Source organism: Glandiceps talaboti, chromosome 16 (assembly GCF_964340395.1).
Source record: "Glandiceps talaboti chromosome 16, keGlaTala1.1, whole genome shotgun sequence".
NCBI classification, from domain to species: Eukaryota; Metazoa; Hemichordata; class Enteropneusta; family Spengelidae; genus Glandiceps; species Glandiceps talaboti.
The window spans coordinates 9,997,381-10,013,099 of NC_135564.1; the positions used below are offsets into that span (position 1 = coordinate 9,997,381).

The window sequence follows — 15,719 nt, forward strand, 5'->3', positions numbered from 1 at the left end:
CCCTTAAAAGTATCAGTATTTGTGATCAAGATTTGCATAATGATAGAGAAAAAAGGCATTTCCACTTAAGGTAATAAGCACTTAGGAATCATTGATATTCACCTATTGTTTACACCTATTTCCCTATTGCATATGAATTCTGCTGACTCCCATGAGGCAATGTGGCCCACAGCAAAAAAATTTCAAAATGAGTCAGAAATTCAAATCGTTTTTTTCTTGTGAAATACTACATAATATAGGTGATGTAAAATCATTCTATAACATAGAGTGTTTGAAAATGCCTTTGTTTCCTGGAGTGGCGTTTTGAAACTGAAATACTGCAGTAGCATGTACAGAGAAGACAAGAACAGAAGTCTACTATAGAATGAAAATCATGACATTGTCTACTTCATTGTTTGGATCAGATCGAGTATAGTAAAAAATTTGTTGTAAGTTATTTTGTTAATGAAAGGTACTGTATTGGTAAATTTACATACGACAAGTCTTACTAGGCTTTGTACCAGGGTTCCATCCCATAATTATCCAAGAACACTGCCAGAAATTTGTCATGAGTTATGTTATTGTTTGTTTTTTCTCTCCTCACAGGGATGGTTTGGTTACAAAAGTTCATGCTATCGCTTTGTTACTTTAGCTAGAGACTGGAACGCTGCCCAGGGTCAGTGTGCAGGTTGGGCAGCAAACCTGGTTTCTATCAATGATAAGTAAGTTGTGTGATGTGATATGTGATATGATATGATACGATGTGATGTGATATAATATGATATAATATGTAATATATGATAAACAGATTTACATAGCGCTTAGTATCCATCAAGTGATGCTTTTTACAATAAATATTATCACAAGTAAGGTCTCTTGCAAAAGTATGTCTTTAGTCTCAATACTTGGTGTAAAGTGGACAGTGTTTGGCAATCTGTTCCATAGAATTGCAGCAGCATAGCTGAAAGACCCATCTCTATATGATGACCTGAATGCAAACATCTTGTATGGTTGTTAACTATGATAATATTAGCATGAAATGATTCTCCAGAACCCCGAGTTTATGAAAATACCTTTAATTCCAGGAGGGGTTTTCCCCTTTAAAGTACAGAATACTTAGAGTAGAATGTTAATCATATTAACTAAGAAATTCTTTCATACACAAGTTCTCTTCTTCCACTTTTGATTGAGAAACAGATATGTTTCAAACAAATCATGTCCTTCTTCAGTGTCTATTAAATTCTCTGTCTACTAGTAAGGTATATGTGTGTGTTTTTCTCCTTCTTTATATAATACTAGTCTGGAGCAGGCATTCCTGAATACTAAGCTTGGATATGGTATGGGAACAGACTATTACTGGATTGGCTTGGATGATATTGGTACATCAGGAACGTATGTATGGGTGAATGGAGAGATGGTGACTTACACTAACTGGGGAAGTGGACAACCTGGTGAGTGTCTACATTACAACCAGTGACATACAAGTATTAACTAGCAGAACTTGTAACAAACAGGGAAAGTAAATAAATGAATTGGATTCATAACACTTTGCACAGCATGTTGAAAAGTACTGAAATGTGCATTTCATTTCATCAAACTGATAAGAATGGTTTTCTGGTCTCTTTACATGTACACATGAATACCCGGGCATCTTAAAATTCATGCTATGTGAATGTGAGCTATCGTGTAAAGAGACCATAAAACTGTTCTTATATGATATGATGGAATGTAATACAAATTTCTGTACCTCCAAAATGTTACATGCAATTAAGTGTTATTAATCCAATTCAGTTATTTTCTTTATCCCTGTTTGCAACAAAATTGTATGATGGGAGTCAGCTGAAATACTATATGCATGGGTGCACAATGAATATTTATGACTCCTGAGTTTGAATTACCTTTAATGTAAAACATCTGTCCAATCATTGCAATGGCGCACAGCAAAGATACCCTATAAAGGCACAAGATAAACTAATCACAATTGTATATGTGATGTAAGATAATGAAATATGACTCCTGGCAGAACCAAAAGTATCTGAAAATACCTGTATTTCTTGGAGGGGCATAATTCCCCTTTATACTCCATGTATTCTCACCGGATATAATTGTCAAATTCATGTTTAAAAGATACCCGTACAGGAGACTGTGTAGGACTGTCAGCCACTGGTCATACAGGTGTTTGGTTTGGTATGCCGTGTAGTGATTCACTATCCTATGTCTGTGAAAGATTAAAACCTGGCTACACAGTACCTCCACCAATTCTCACCACTCAATCTACTGAAGGATGTAGTTATGGTTGGATTCCATATCAAAATAACTGTTTCTTGGTATGTGCATTACACTTTTCTTTATTCCTAAAACAAACACTGTTACAGGAGAGAGAGAGAGAGAGAGAGAGAGAGAGAGAGAGAGAGAGAGAGAGGGGGGGGGGGGACAGATAGACACAGAGGCAGGCAGACAGGCCAAGAGAGAGAGAGAGAGAGAGAGAGAGAGAGAGAGAGAGAGAGAGAGAGAGAGAGAGAGAGAGAGAGAGAGAGAGAGAGAGAGAGAACTAATAATTAATACATAATAGTATCATCATGTATTCCTGTCTGCTAAGACCCAGGAGGCAACAGTGAACCCAAACTAGCACAACAAACATGAAAAAGGGGTTAAATTTGCTGCTTTTTGACAATCAAATTAAATCATGAGCCCAAAGTTTATCAAATACCTTTATTTCCTGAAGTGACATAACTTTATAATTGTTGACTTCATACACTTCTTTAAAATTTGTCTTGTAGATGGTTCAGCGTGAAAGCTTTGACACTCGTAAATCTTGGAATGACGCCCTTGTTTACTGTCGTACAATGGGAGGTGATCTTGCTAGTTTCCATAGCGCTGCTGAGGAAAGATATGTACAAGAACAATCAGGAATTGTGTAAGTTAATGATATTTGGATATTATTCCTTAATGTTTTCATTGTTAGGGCATGAAAATATGAGTGATCTATGGGGGCCTTGTCGCTATGAGTCGAAAGATGAAAGTTGTGACAGTTCCTTGGATGCAAAAAGCCTCCACTATATCGCAAGTCTTTATTTTGAATCATATTTTCAGCCAGTTCATTCATAACGTGTCAGTTTTTTGATTGACATAAGAAAAGTTTGTTTATGGAACGTGCCAAGTAGGAACATGCTAATTAGCCCCCAAGGGCATTGCCCAGAGAGGTTTATATTTTGAGTGTGTGTGTCTGTCTCTGTGTGTGTGTGTGTGTGTGTGTGTGTGTGTGTGTGTGTGTGTGAATTCGTGCATTCACTCTCATATCTTGGACATGCACCCACTGATTTCAACCAAACTTGACGCAAATGTAATTTTAATTTACTATAATCTAATCTGTTTCCCTCCCCATCTAAAATTATAACCTCTATATTGACTCTGCAATCCATGGTCTAGCAAATCTCTACTTTGTATTAATGTTGTTCTGATAAGGATTGCACAGTACAAATTGATACCTTGTCTGTGCATACATAGCTTCATATTCATGTGTAAGCCTGACTCTGACTTCATTCATTGCCTTACGTTTGCCGCACAGTGACTGGGCCAATGCTTTCTGGATTGGACTAAATGATATTGATACAGAAAATGGTAAGTATTACAAAATAGAAAAAAGTCCAATACCAAGTATCATATGTCTAGCCTTCAGAAGTGGATATGTACAACCAGTGACATACAAGCATTAACTAGCAGAACTTGTTACAGACAAGGAAAGTAAACACACGAATTTGATTAATAACACTTTGCACAGCATGTTGACAGTACAAAGACAGATATTACATTATTGTTATTGAAAGACGACAATCTGTGAATACTCAGTGATTCGAAACCATAGATAGAATATTGGTACCTTGATAACAAAATCATGATAGATCCATGGCAATGAACCAAATGCTTTGGCAGAGCCAGGGTCAGCTGTAATCGAAAAAGTACATTGACTGACTAATTCAAACTGATCAGTGTGATGTATCTATTATGTGAAGGTTTTGTATGGAGTGATGGATCAGCTGTTAATTTCATTGACTGGCATGAAGGCGAACCAAATGGAGGTGAACATACCAACTGTGTGGAAACATTTTTCCATGAAGACAGGAACTGGAATGATCAAGTCTGTGAAACAAACAGGAATTGGATTTGTAAAATACCTAAAGGTATGGAAAAGATGGAAATAAAATTATGAACATGTCTTGTTGCGGATTTTTGTCTGGCACTTTTAGGATCAGATTTGTGGTTAGCTGTGTAGCTAAAATTTCCAACTTGAGATATTCTGTACTAAATATAATTAAAAATAATAAAAATGCAAGAGCTTGGGTAGAATTTGCTACAGGGACCTATTTCTCAGAAAATCGAAACTGTTCAAATCTCTGCAAACTTTCAAGTTCTGGTTTTCTGATATAATAAAAGAATTAATTTTGGGGTTCACCATCTTGTTTTCAAAGAAGTCAACAATCTTTCATGTTTCCATAGAGTTATGACAGTATTCGGTGGCCATATTGGATTCTGTTTTCCCCTAGAATTATGACAGTATTCGGTGGCCATATTGGATTCTGTTTTCCCCTGGAATTATGACAGTATTCGGTGGCCATATTGGATTCTGTTTTCCCCTAGAATTATGACAGTATTCGGTGGCCATATTGGATTCTGTTTTCCCCTAGAGTTATGACAGTATTCGGTGGCCATATTGGATTCCAAAATGGCTAAATTTTGATAACATTTTCACCTCTATTTCTAAAATTTGTATGGCGACCCGTGATTTTTGGATAAAAGAAGTCTTTTTAGTGAAAATTTTCAGGATTGCATTATATTATAAAGAAATGACACTAACTAATACTAATAAATTACTTTTAATTATAGTTTTATTCTAATTGCAAGTGCATGTATCGTCTGTATTGTGTATATTTCAGGTCAGATTCCCATTACAATAGTACCAGTTCCCACGGCAACTAAATGTAAGTACAATTTCTTGTTGATGGTAGATTTATTCTTGGAAAAGTAATGATTAAAAAAATAGTAGTTAATAAAATTCATTCCAACTGACTGAAGTGACACTATGATAATACTGTCATAGAAGAAGAATGTAATTAAAAAAAATGATGATATATTAAATAATCTTTCAAGATTTTGAAATCTTACTGTAGTGTTTGATTATGAGTTATGTATTAATCGCAAACTGAATTAAGGTTTTGTACTTGTTGAAAATACTTATAAAACCTTGATTAAACTCTTGAAACGTTTCTAGCAATTTCAGTCACATTAGAAATCTACATGTGCTGGTGTTGGTTGGTAGCATAGTTGATTGCATAAATAGTAATTAACAGTGGACATTTTAGCATGCATATATTAGATTAGGTTAGTGAATCATGTAATATGTAATATGCCTGAATATCAAGTTCGAGTTAGTGATGGTTTTAAGTATGCTTTCGTTACGTAGAATTCTACAAAAAAAAAATTAATGCTTTTAAACAAAAATTACTCCCACACCCATGATTATATCATTATATATATATATATATATATATATATATATATATATAAACTCAGCAATGTGCTCTTTTAATATCCCTTGCTGTACTAATAAGTCTATATGATATTGTTTCTATAGCTACTGCTTGTGGTGGTGATTTAGAATGGTACTTGTATACTAATGGTAAATGTTACTATGTGACTTCCACATATGAGGAGAGGAAAAGTTGGCAGCATGCTAGGGAGTTCTGTAATCTAAATGGTGCTGACTTAGTGTCTATACATAGTCAAGATGAACAAGAACTGATTGTGTCAGCTGTGAGTATAAGTAGCCAGTATGGTGATTGTAGTGGTGGTGGCATGGTTGCAGTGGCATGGTGGTGGTGGTGATGGTGGTTGTGGTAGCAACAGTGGCATGGTGGTGGTGGTGGTGGTGGTGGTGGCTGCCGCAGCAGCAGCATGGTGGTGGTGGTGGTGGTGGTGGTGGTGGTGGTAGTACATGTACCTCATTGTAATGTTGACGGTGGTGGTGGTGGTGGTGGGAGTGTCAGTAATGATGGTGTTATAACCAAAAACGTGCTAATAGGACTCCAAAAAGCATCCTCAAGAACAAAAAAAAATTACATATATGCAAATGAAACATCAAGTAATGAAAGTATCTCTGTTATTGACACGTTGCACAAGCATAAAATAACATTTTTCCTAGGTTTTAAAACTTCCTAATGGATTTATGGCACTGTTGTTCCATTCACTGACATTTTAATTTGACCTTAATCATACATTTAATACTTTGATTAATTAAGCTATTAATTTCATTATATTTTTAATTAGCTTAATAAGCAAGAGACAAGTCATGGATGGATTGGACTGAGGGAATATTCAGTAAAGTCACAATATTCGTAAGTTAATTACAACACATTCCTAAAAGTGGTGCATTCTTTAACCTGAGACCCATTTTTAGCACAACTGAATTATAAAGTTCAGTCCTGCATGGTATATATCTCTATAGATATTATGTACATTTCATAACCTTCAGTTCTTCCATTTGCAGTAGTGTATACCTCACCAACAATTAATGTTTAAATTCAAAAGTGAACTGAAGTTAGACATTGACATTTAAATTTGTTAATATGAAATTTTTGATACTAAAATCAAGTTGATATGTTTGGTTTGGTTTGGTTTGGTTTGGTAGTTGGAGTGATGGTAGTCCCTTAGATTATACTTACTGGGCTGACGGAGAACCTAATGATTTTAACGGTGAAGAACAGTGTGCAGAACTAAGGCAAGGAGGTAAGACAAAGATTGGAAACCATTGTTCAGGAACAGTTTATAATGCATGTATTTGAACCAAAAATACAGGATTTATACCCTGATTATTCTACATTATGACAACACATGTCAATGTCATGATTGGTTTTGTAGTGCTCAAAATATGAATCAAGACATTCAAAAAAAATTGTCATACAGTTTTATTGCTACTTTACACAGTAGTGTAGTTTCACAAACAAATTTCCAGTTCCCATTTCCTGTACACATAAAGAGGACATAAAACTGTTCTTATCAAATGATGGAATGTAATACAAGTCTCTGTACTTCCAACATGATGTGCCAATTGTTATTAATCCAATTCAGTTTTTACTTTCCCTGTTTGTAACAGGTTCTGTTTTTCCATGGTCTGATGTCAGTAGTTGTATTTACCCTTAGAGTTTGCACCGTAGTTAGTGGGGGGGGGGGGATTTCGATTCTAAAATGACTTTATTTTGGTATCATTCTGACCTATATTTGTAAGGCGACCCCAGAATTTTTTTCTTGTATTTAACTGAAAATGGGTTGGAATTTTCTTGAACAAAGTAATGGCAAATGTATATTAAACTCTTTATTTCTGAGATACATTCTGTATTATTACACAAAAGTGATTGTAGTTGTAAAAATTAAACAATCAAATTTCACAACAATCAACAAGTCTTTTCTCATCTAACATGTTTTAAGTCAATTCTGAATGATCTTGATTTCCCAAAATGAATCAGATGGAAAATGGAATGATCAAAACTGTGGTGACAAGTTAGCCTTTATATGTATGAAGAATGTTGGAGCCATTGAACCAGTCACCAACAAACTAACAACACAACATCCACTTAGTTCCTGTCCAGTTGGATTCCTAGAGCATGGCAATAAATGTTATTCCTTCAATGGAGGTGCGGGAGATACCACAGACTGGAATGATGCCAGGGATAGATGTCGTAACGCTGGTGGAGACTTGGCAACAATTCACAGTCAAGAGCAACAAGGTATGATTCGGTGAAATTAGCTTGTTTCCATGGTAATATGTACATGCTATTACTTCAACGGTGGTGTGGTAAATTATGCAAGGGAGAGTTGTAGTAGTGCTGGTGAAGATTTTGCAACAATACACAGTCACTAACAACAAGGTATGATTAGGCAAAATTAGATCGTTTCCATGGTAATATGTAAATACTATAATTCCCTCAATGGTGGTACAGAATGATATGGCAGGGGTAGATATCATAATGCAGGTGGAGACTTGGCAACAATTCAATTAAGAACAATAAGGTATGATTAGGCCAAATTATGTACCTTGTTCCCAGTAAAAACATACTTCAGTCTGGAGGGGATTTTTCTTCAAGACTGCAATGAATTACCTGGAATGTACATGTAGGCAGCTATAAATATTCATACTGCTTCAAATAATACCCACATGGATAACTGTGGTAGAATTTAGGGTCAAAATAGAACAAGAAGGTCGACTTATTCTCACGCTCATCGATAGTAGTGCATGTGAAGCGTGTGGAGTGGAAGTGATGTCAACCAATAAATCAACTGTTCCGATTTCTATGATGTGCTTAAGCAATAATATTCAATTTCAGGTACCGAGAATTCTAAACAATCTTCATGGCATTGTGACTGTTGTTGCTATATAACTGTAAATGAAAAACAAACAATAACCGAAAATTTGTGTCCTTTTCAGCCTTTTTGACAAGTAATCTGAGAGACATCAGTTATGCTATGTGGATTGGTTTGACAGACATGACGACTGAAAATTACTTTAAATGGACTGATGGCTCTCCAAGGGACTATTTCAATTGGGCTGTTGGTGAACCAAATGGTGGCAATGAGGTCAGAGGCCATACTGTTTGATTTATGCAAATTAAAAAAGTGCATAATTTATGAAAGTACTAACTGAATATTTAGTATATTTGGTATCTGTGTAAATGCAATGATGCACTGTAAAAAGGAGCAATATTTTATGGGTTTTATGAGAATGCTAGGCCAGTGACTGCCATTATTTTTACAGACAATAAATGGCTTGATTTAAACCAAGGCCCAATTAATATGTATAGACATTGATCTCAATATACACTCACTATTTTGCCATTGTTTCTAATAGGGAAATCTGAAATAGTCAGTGGGCTTGTGATGCTAATATGACTCATTGACAATCAAGAACTGGGACTTTGGAAAGATACTCATATTCTAGCCTAGCACCCTAATACTGAATAAAAATCATAATTTCACAAATTAATATACAATCTGTATAAATCTCCTATCATACAGCATGTAAATAGGTCATTTTCACTCACACAAAAACACACACACAGACAGACAGACATGTGCACACACACACACTCGCACACACATATACTTCATGGATATTTGTGTATTGTGGATCACAAATTGCCTCTGACACTTTCATATTCTTAAATATTTACCACAAACTTCATTATGTATGGCATGTCTTTAAATAGTGTATTTGTTGTTAATAGAAAATAAAACTCACTTTTCAATAATTTGATTTTCTTCTCAGGAAAACTGTGTAGAGATGCACTTCCGTGGTTATGGTGGTTACTGGAACGATGCACTGTGTACTAGCACAGCTGGTTATATATGTCAAGGTTCTAAAGGTAATATTCAAACTTTGCTTCAGTCTTTGTTTCTGAATGACTGAAGTCCTTGTTTGACAACTGTCTAAGCTTCCATATGTATAAAGCACACACACACACACACACGTACATTTACAGGTAATTTCATCTTACCATACAAATACTTTTTAACAATGTATCAAGCGCAGTGAGACCGATCACCAGATTTCATGTTGAGATAGACACAATAAAGATAACACCCAACCATCTCTTGCACAGTGTCTACTCCTTATTTTGTTCAGTGATGTACAGTGACCACACAGCCCAGACAATTAAACTCATTCACAGTGAGAGGTCAAACCCTGCTATCTGTATTGTTCATATCTTAACATAAAACATTGTAGTCAGTCTCACAAAACTTGATGTCTTGTCTTGAACATTGCAGAGTTAACATAAAAATCTGTAATTTAAAGTACTTGTATGTAAACAATAGGAAAATATTTACATGATAAATTGTATAATTATCTTAATTATTTCAAACTTCAGGTCCACAGAATCCTGTACAACCTACCACTCCAAACTACTGTAGGCCAGGATACCAACAATACTGGAATGGCTGTTATAGACCATTTACAGGCTCCTATACCTACAACCAGGCTAGATCACAATGTCAACAAGAGAATGCTGAGTTAGTCAGTATTGTTGATGTCTATGAACAAGCCTATGTGGAATATCACATGCTGCTGTCCGGTCAAACATTCTGGATTGGACTCAATGACATTCAGGTATGGTTATGGCTGAGTGAGAAAAATAGTTGTCTGGCCGAGCTAGAGAACAAGGTGATCCTGGACAAAATAATGGTTCTGTATATTAAAGGGACCCATAACTTCAGGAAATAAAGGCATTCTCATAAACTATGGATTCTGGAGAGTATTTTCATGATTTTACATCACTTACAATTACTTACAATTTATGAGAAACATTAAATTGATCTTGCGCCTTTATAGGGTATCTTTGTTATGGACCATTGCATGATGGGAGTCAGCTGAAATGATATATTCATGGTTGCACAATGAATATTCATGACTCCTGAGTGCTTCTTCCCTTTAGTGTAAAACATCTCTCATTAAGTCTGTGTATACATATATATCAAATTGAATGGATTTCTCAAACTTCTTGCTGTTTTGCAAGGCACAGTAATTGTAGAATCTAAAATTTATGTTAAGAACTGACTCTTCTGTTCTGTCCTTTCTTAATACCTTGTTGTGATATGTTTAGAGCGAAGGAGTGTACAAGTGGAGTGATGGTACCCCTGTGATGTATACTTATTGGGGACCTGATGAACCTAGTAGAGATATAGGTGGAGGATGTGTTGTGATGTCTGCAGATGGCACCTGGGATGACACACTGTGTTCATTGACAGCAGGGGGAATATGTAAATATTGGACAGGTAAGGTGTAAGTATAGTAATAGACTGAGTGAAGGTGGTGCCTGATGCTTGTATTGCTGCTGTTGGAGCATTATACTATTGTTGCTGCCATTGGTGGGGTTGATGATTGTAATGGTGGTGTGATGGTGATGCCTAGTGGGTAACTGGTGATGGTGCAGGTGGTGCTGGTGCTGGTGCTGGTCATGGCTGTAGTGGTGGCACCTGGTGCGTAAATGTGGGTGTGGTGTTAGTGCTGCTGATGGTTTTGCTGGTGTTTGCATCAGTGCTGGTGTTGGTGTTGGTGTCTGTGATGGAGATGATGCTGATGGGTGTGGTCTTGGAGCTAATGCTGCTAATATATGCTAGCATTTGGTGCTGATGATGCCTTTTGGTCATCTTCTGGTGGCAGCTGCTCAGGAGAGCTAGTTAATAGTGACTACTCCATTAAAGATTAACCATGATAAGAAGTTACTGTGAGCTGTAAAACTGATTCTCCAAACTGTCATTTACACATGATGCAACCTGCTCCCAATATTATACTCATTAGTATCAACCTTCTTTCTCACCAGATTTGGTCACCAACATCTATTTGAAATCTAGAAATTTACTCATTATAATGACCAGTTCCTCCTTTTCCTCCTCTATAATACATTTTATTTTCCTTCCTCTTGCCACCTAGCTCCCCAACCAACCACTCCATTCCCTGGTGAAGGTAGCTGCTTCACAAACAGTTCATGGACTAAGTATGGTGGTTACTGCTATCATTTCTCCAATTCTCAAGAACAGACTTCCTGGCCAGAAGCTTCCTATGAATGTGAAAGGTTAGGTGGTTACCTAGTAACCATTGAAAGTGAGGCTGAGAATGATTACATTCAAACCACACTACAAGAGAATAGTATGAATGTGTGGATTGGTTTGAACCGAAATCTGCAAGGTAAGTTTGTTTTTTTTATAAATTTTAATTATGGACAGTTATCTATTTAATGCTGAAATTAGTAATCTATTGCCATTAGAGTATATTATAATATCATATCACACTTAAGCAAATAATACCAAATTTTTCCACAAATATTTTCTGGGTAACTGTTTGGTAAATTTTACAAATTTGGGACTACGATTATATGGCAGAGTGGATAATGCTTATTACCATGTTAAAGGTAAGTCCGCCACTCCAAGAAGTAAAGATATTTTCAAACTTTGGGTTCTGGCAATTAATTTCTGGATATAATATCACTTAATTTTTGCTTGGTTGCCAAGAAACGCCAAATTGAAACTTGTTCACCTCTGCTGTTCTTTCAGTGGAACACCATTGCATGATGGGTCTTAGCAGACATAATTATTCATTAGATGCACACTAAATATTCATGACTCCTAAGAGCTTACTTCCTTCACATAAGTAGTTGTGAAACTTGTTGTTTCTTGGTAACCAAGCAAAAATTACGTGATTTGAAATCATGAAATGACTCTCCAAATCCCAAATTTTATGAAAATACCTTTATTTCCTGGAGTGGAGTTACCTTATAATTGCAGAAATAACTTGCATTTGTGTGAGTTATGTTTGGAGAAATGGGGAATAATAAAAGGAATAAAAGTTCTGTTGACTTGTAATTTATTATTATTATTTTTATTTATACTCGGTTTAAAAAGTAGCACAAACGTGCTAATACATCCGAGATGTAAAAAATAAATTAAAAAAAAAAAACTACAGTAAAACCATCAGGAAGATAAAATATACATCACATTAATAACTTATATACCAAACAAAACAAACCAACAACAAAGACTCAAAAGACACATTCAACATTAAAACCAAGAGCTGATATATAAAATGATGGAAATCACATTACGTATTAAATCGTCCAACAACACTAAATTACAACTTGTAATCTAGTTGATTTGTCACAATCTTCCCATGCAAACACTCATCCACACATATACATGTATGTTCACACACTGCACTGTATACAATCACATGATAATAAACCAGAAGAAATATTTTACATAGTATTATTTTCACATTCTTTTATTTAAAACTGAAATGGTATCTCATCAAATACAAAAGTCAACTTTGAAAAAAAACTTTTTACAAAAAGGTTTGTTTCTCAGCAAGAAAATATAACCAAACAGAACTGTCAGCAGAAAATGATTGGTTATGAAACTTGTTGTATTTCCATTATTTGTTTATTTGGCTCTCTGTTATATTTATCATTCTTTCAAATATTTCGGAAAATGTTTCAAAGCCCTTGTCCCCACTTGTGTATAGACCGGATCCAAACTGATTCAGCTGAAAGGAAATTACGTAAATCAACTGATCCCAACCTTTGTTTGGTTGTTCGATAATCATGTGGTATAGGTTGTTAAGGGACTTCACAATTTTTTTTACTCAGAACTACTGAGAATGCATGAAATTATTAAGATTTATGATGAATATGACCTTTGACATGTGATTCAAGTTGTTGCTTAGCCTATAGACCCTACATTTGTTGGGTCCCTGAAATAGTAGTATGATCACAACCTTATCTTGTAACCTTTGACCTGTAGGTGGGTTTGAATGGGTTGATAGGAAACCAGTCTCCTATACTAAATGGGCTGATGGTGAACCCAATGGGTTGACAACAGGTGAAGATTGTGGTGAAATGTACTTCAGTTCTGGAGAATGGAATGATGTAGACTGCTCATGGAGAGTTGGATTTGTGTGCAAGATGCAACAAGGTATTAATCATGAAAACATTGAAAATTTTCTTAAAGTTCTGTCACATAGAGTGGTCATTTGAATTGAGTTTTGAGTTTTAGTTTGAAATTAATAGGTTAATTACAAGCTTAGCTTGATATGCCCCAAATCTGTCCGATAATGATCCAGATTTGCCTTGAAAATGTTGGATGTTCTAGAAGTCACCAGTCTACCTAATTAGGTAATTCATTCCGATAAGACACTGGAATTGTCACGTGTCTGAATGAAGTGCATTTTGTTTGTTGACAACCAAGGTGTGCTGCATTACAATCAAAATGTTAACACTGTAAAACATCCCAAGATGCCAATCACAGCCAGGAACTTTACAGATTACCAGTATATCAGCCCTAGTGGTAAAGTACTTGTGCTTGAACATTCTCCCATCCATTCCTGTTGCCAAAATTTACTAATATGTGCATGACATCAAAGTTCACTCGAATGTTCACTTTGAATGTTCCAAGTTACTTGCTAACTTTGTATAGCTTGGGATCCCAATATGTATGTGTGTCAAATATATGACAGCTGTACTTAACAGAATGACTTCATTCTGTCAATTGTTAGGTGTGTGAAGTATATGAGAGCTATGAAGTATATGACTGTTTACTGTCAAAATGTTCAATTCACTTAATTTCTAATGCTATATAATTTCTTAGTTTTTACAACTTTACTACACTTGTATTCATGTTATGTTCGTTGTTGGTGAGCAGTAGAGGTATTTATATGTTAGTGTAGGAAATAATATAAAACAACCAAGTATGTTGTGTGATAACATCTTTTGAAAGACGGCATACAGTTTCTAAAAACTAAACATTTTTGATAACCTTGTACCAAACATTTTAATGACACCTTATGTTGCATGCCTTATATTAATTCTCATTCTCTCTCTCTCTCTCTCTCTCTCTCTCTCTCTCTCTCTCTCTCTCTCTCTCTCTCTCTCTCTCTCTCTCTCTCTCTCTCTCTCTCTCTCTCTCTCTCTCTCTCTCTCTCTCTCTCCCTCCCCCTCTCTTTATCTGCCACTCACATACTCTACCAAAACAGTTCCTGGTTTAGTTCAACCCGTTGAATCAGGTAAGGAGAGTAAATATGATTTATCAAGTATCTTTGTTTAGTGTTAAAAATTTGACCAAAACATAAATCTATACCACGTACATTTACTTTATTTCAAGAAAACTTGATAGCAAAATAATCTGGAACAATTTTACTAAGCTGGGAAATAATGGGGCAAATGGACGTATATTTTCCTGTTCAAATTATTTTTATATTGCATGATTTTTCTTGACAACTTTGCATAAACACATCATTTAGGGAGTCATGATGGGCGAATGGTTAGAGTGGCTGGCTTGGAATCTGCAGGTTGCAGATTCAAGCCCCATTGCTGCCATTTGTTTCTGAGTGGCTAAAGTCCTTGGGCAAGATTTGAATCATAACTGTGCCTCGGTCAAACCAGCTGTATAATTGGGGACCTGGCATGGTAGGATAGAGGCTGCAGTGTTAATGCTTTAATCCTATACACTTATAAAGACTGCAATGGATTGTATGCTTCCCAGGGAGTTGAGGAATTATAAAGGGCTGTTGTGCCGCTGTAGATCCAAGCCAGGGGTAATAATTGAAAAGTGCTTTGAGCACCCAGACTGAGTGGGAAAGCACTATATAAAATCAACATTATTATTATTATTATTATTATTATTTAATTTGTTTCCTCTGGAGGTGATGGTAATCTCAGCTCTGGTGCCATAGTTGGTATTATCTTTGGAGTTATTGCTGCCATTGTTATCATTGTTTTCATGGTTCTTGCCTATCTCAGCTATTCGGGGAAAGCATCCAAATTTTCACTAAATCTGCCATCTATGTCATCCCTTTACAAGTCATCCAATAATGAATCCTCAGGAGGGGGATTTGACAATGTATCGTATTCAACATCAAAGGAACAAGACACCAAAATTGGATTCAATATGGACATCACCACAGATGCATAGATACATACTCTATGAACTATTCGAAGGAACACCTGTAATGTTTCTTTTATTGAATGACATTGATAGCAGTAAATATAAAAATAATCGTATGGTGGATTCTCCTTTAAGAAATGCTTTGACAATATCTAAATGCCATTTGGACACATTTGTGAAACCAAAGAGTCTCTGGTGAAACTTACAGCATTCCCCCTCCGCCCACATACATCCATGACACTTTCCCAATGTATCTACTT

The 15,719-nt window shown here is 35.7% G+C and overlaps 1 protein-coding gene and 1 long non-coding RNA gene across 2 annotated transcripts; both read left to right on the forward strand.

Annotated features, from left to right (window-relative positions):
- Positions 1-2,833: 2,833 nt before the first annotated feature.
- Positions 2,834-4,062, forward strand: LOC144447760 (uncharacterized). The gene is made up of 3 exons (XR_013482046.1): positions 2,834-2,896; positions 3,548-3,600; positions 3,993-4,062. It is a non-coding gene; the product is annotated as an uncharacterized LOC144447760 (long non-coding RNA).
- A 29-nt stretch (positions 4,063-4,091) lies between these two features.
- On the forward strand, positions 4,092-15,486 carry LOC144447781 (macrophage mannose receptor 1-like). Its single transcript, XM_078137863.1, has 12 exons — positions 4,092-4,160; positions 4,919-4,958; positions 5,612-5,807; positions 6,665-6,762; positions 7,500-7,760; positions 8,459-8,607; positions 9,296-9,392; positions 9,897-10,135; positions 10,629-10,800; positions 11,459-11,713; positions 13,321-13,491; positions 15,218-15,486. Exons 1-12 carry the CDS (start codon positions 4,092-4,094, stop codon positions 15,484-15,486), a joined length of 2,016 nt encoding a protein of 671 aa, XP_077993989.1.
- The last annotated feature ends 233 nt before the right edge of the window (positions 15,487-15,719 follow it).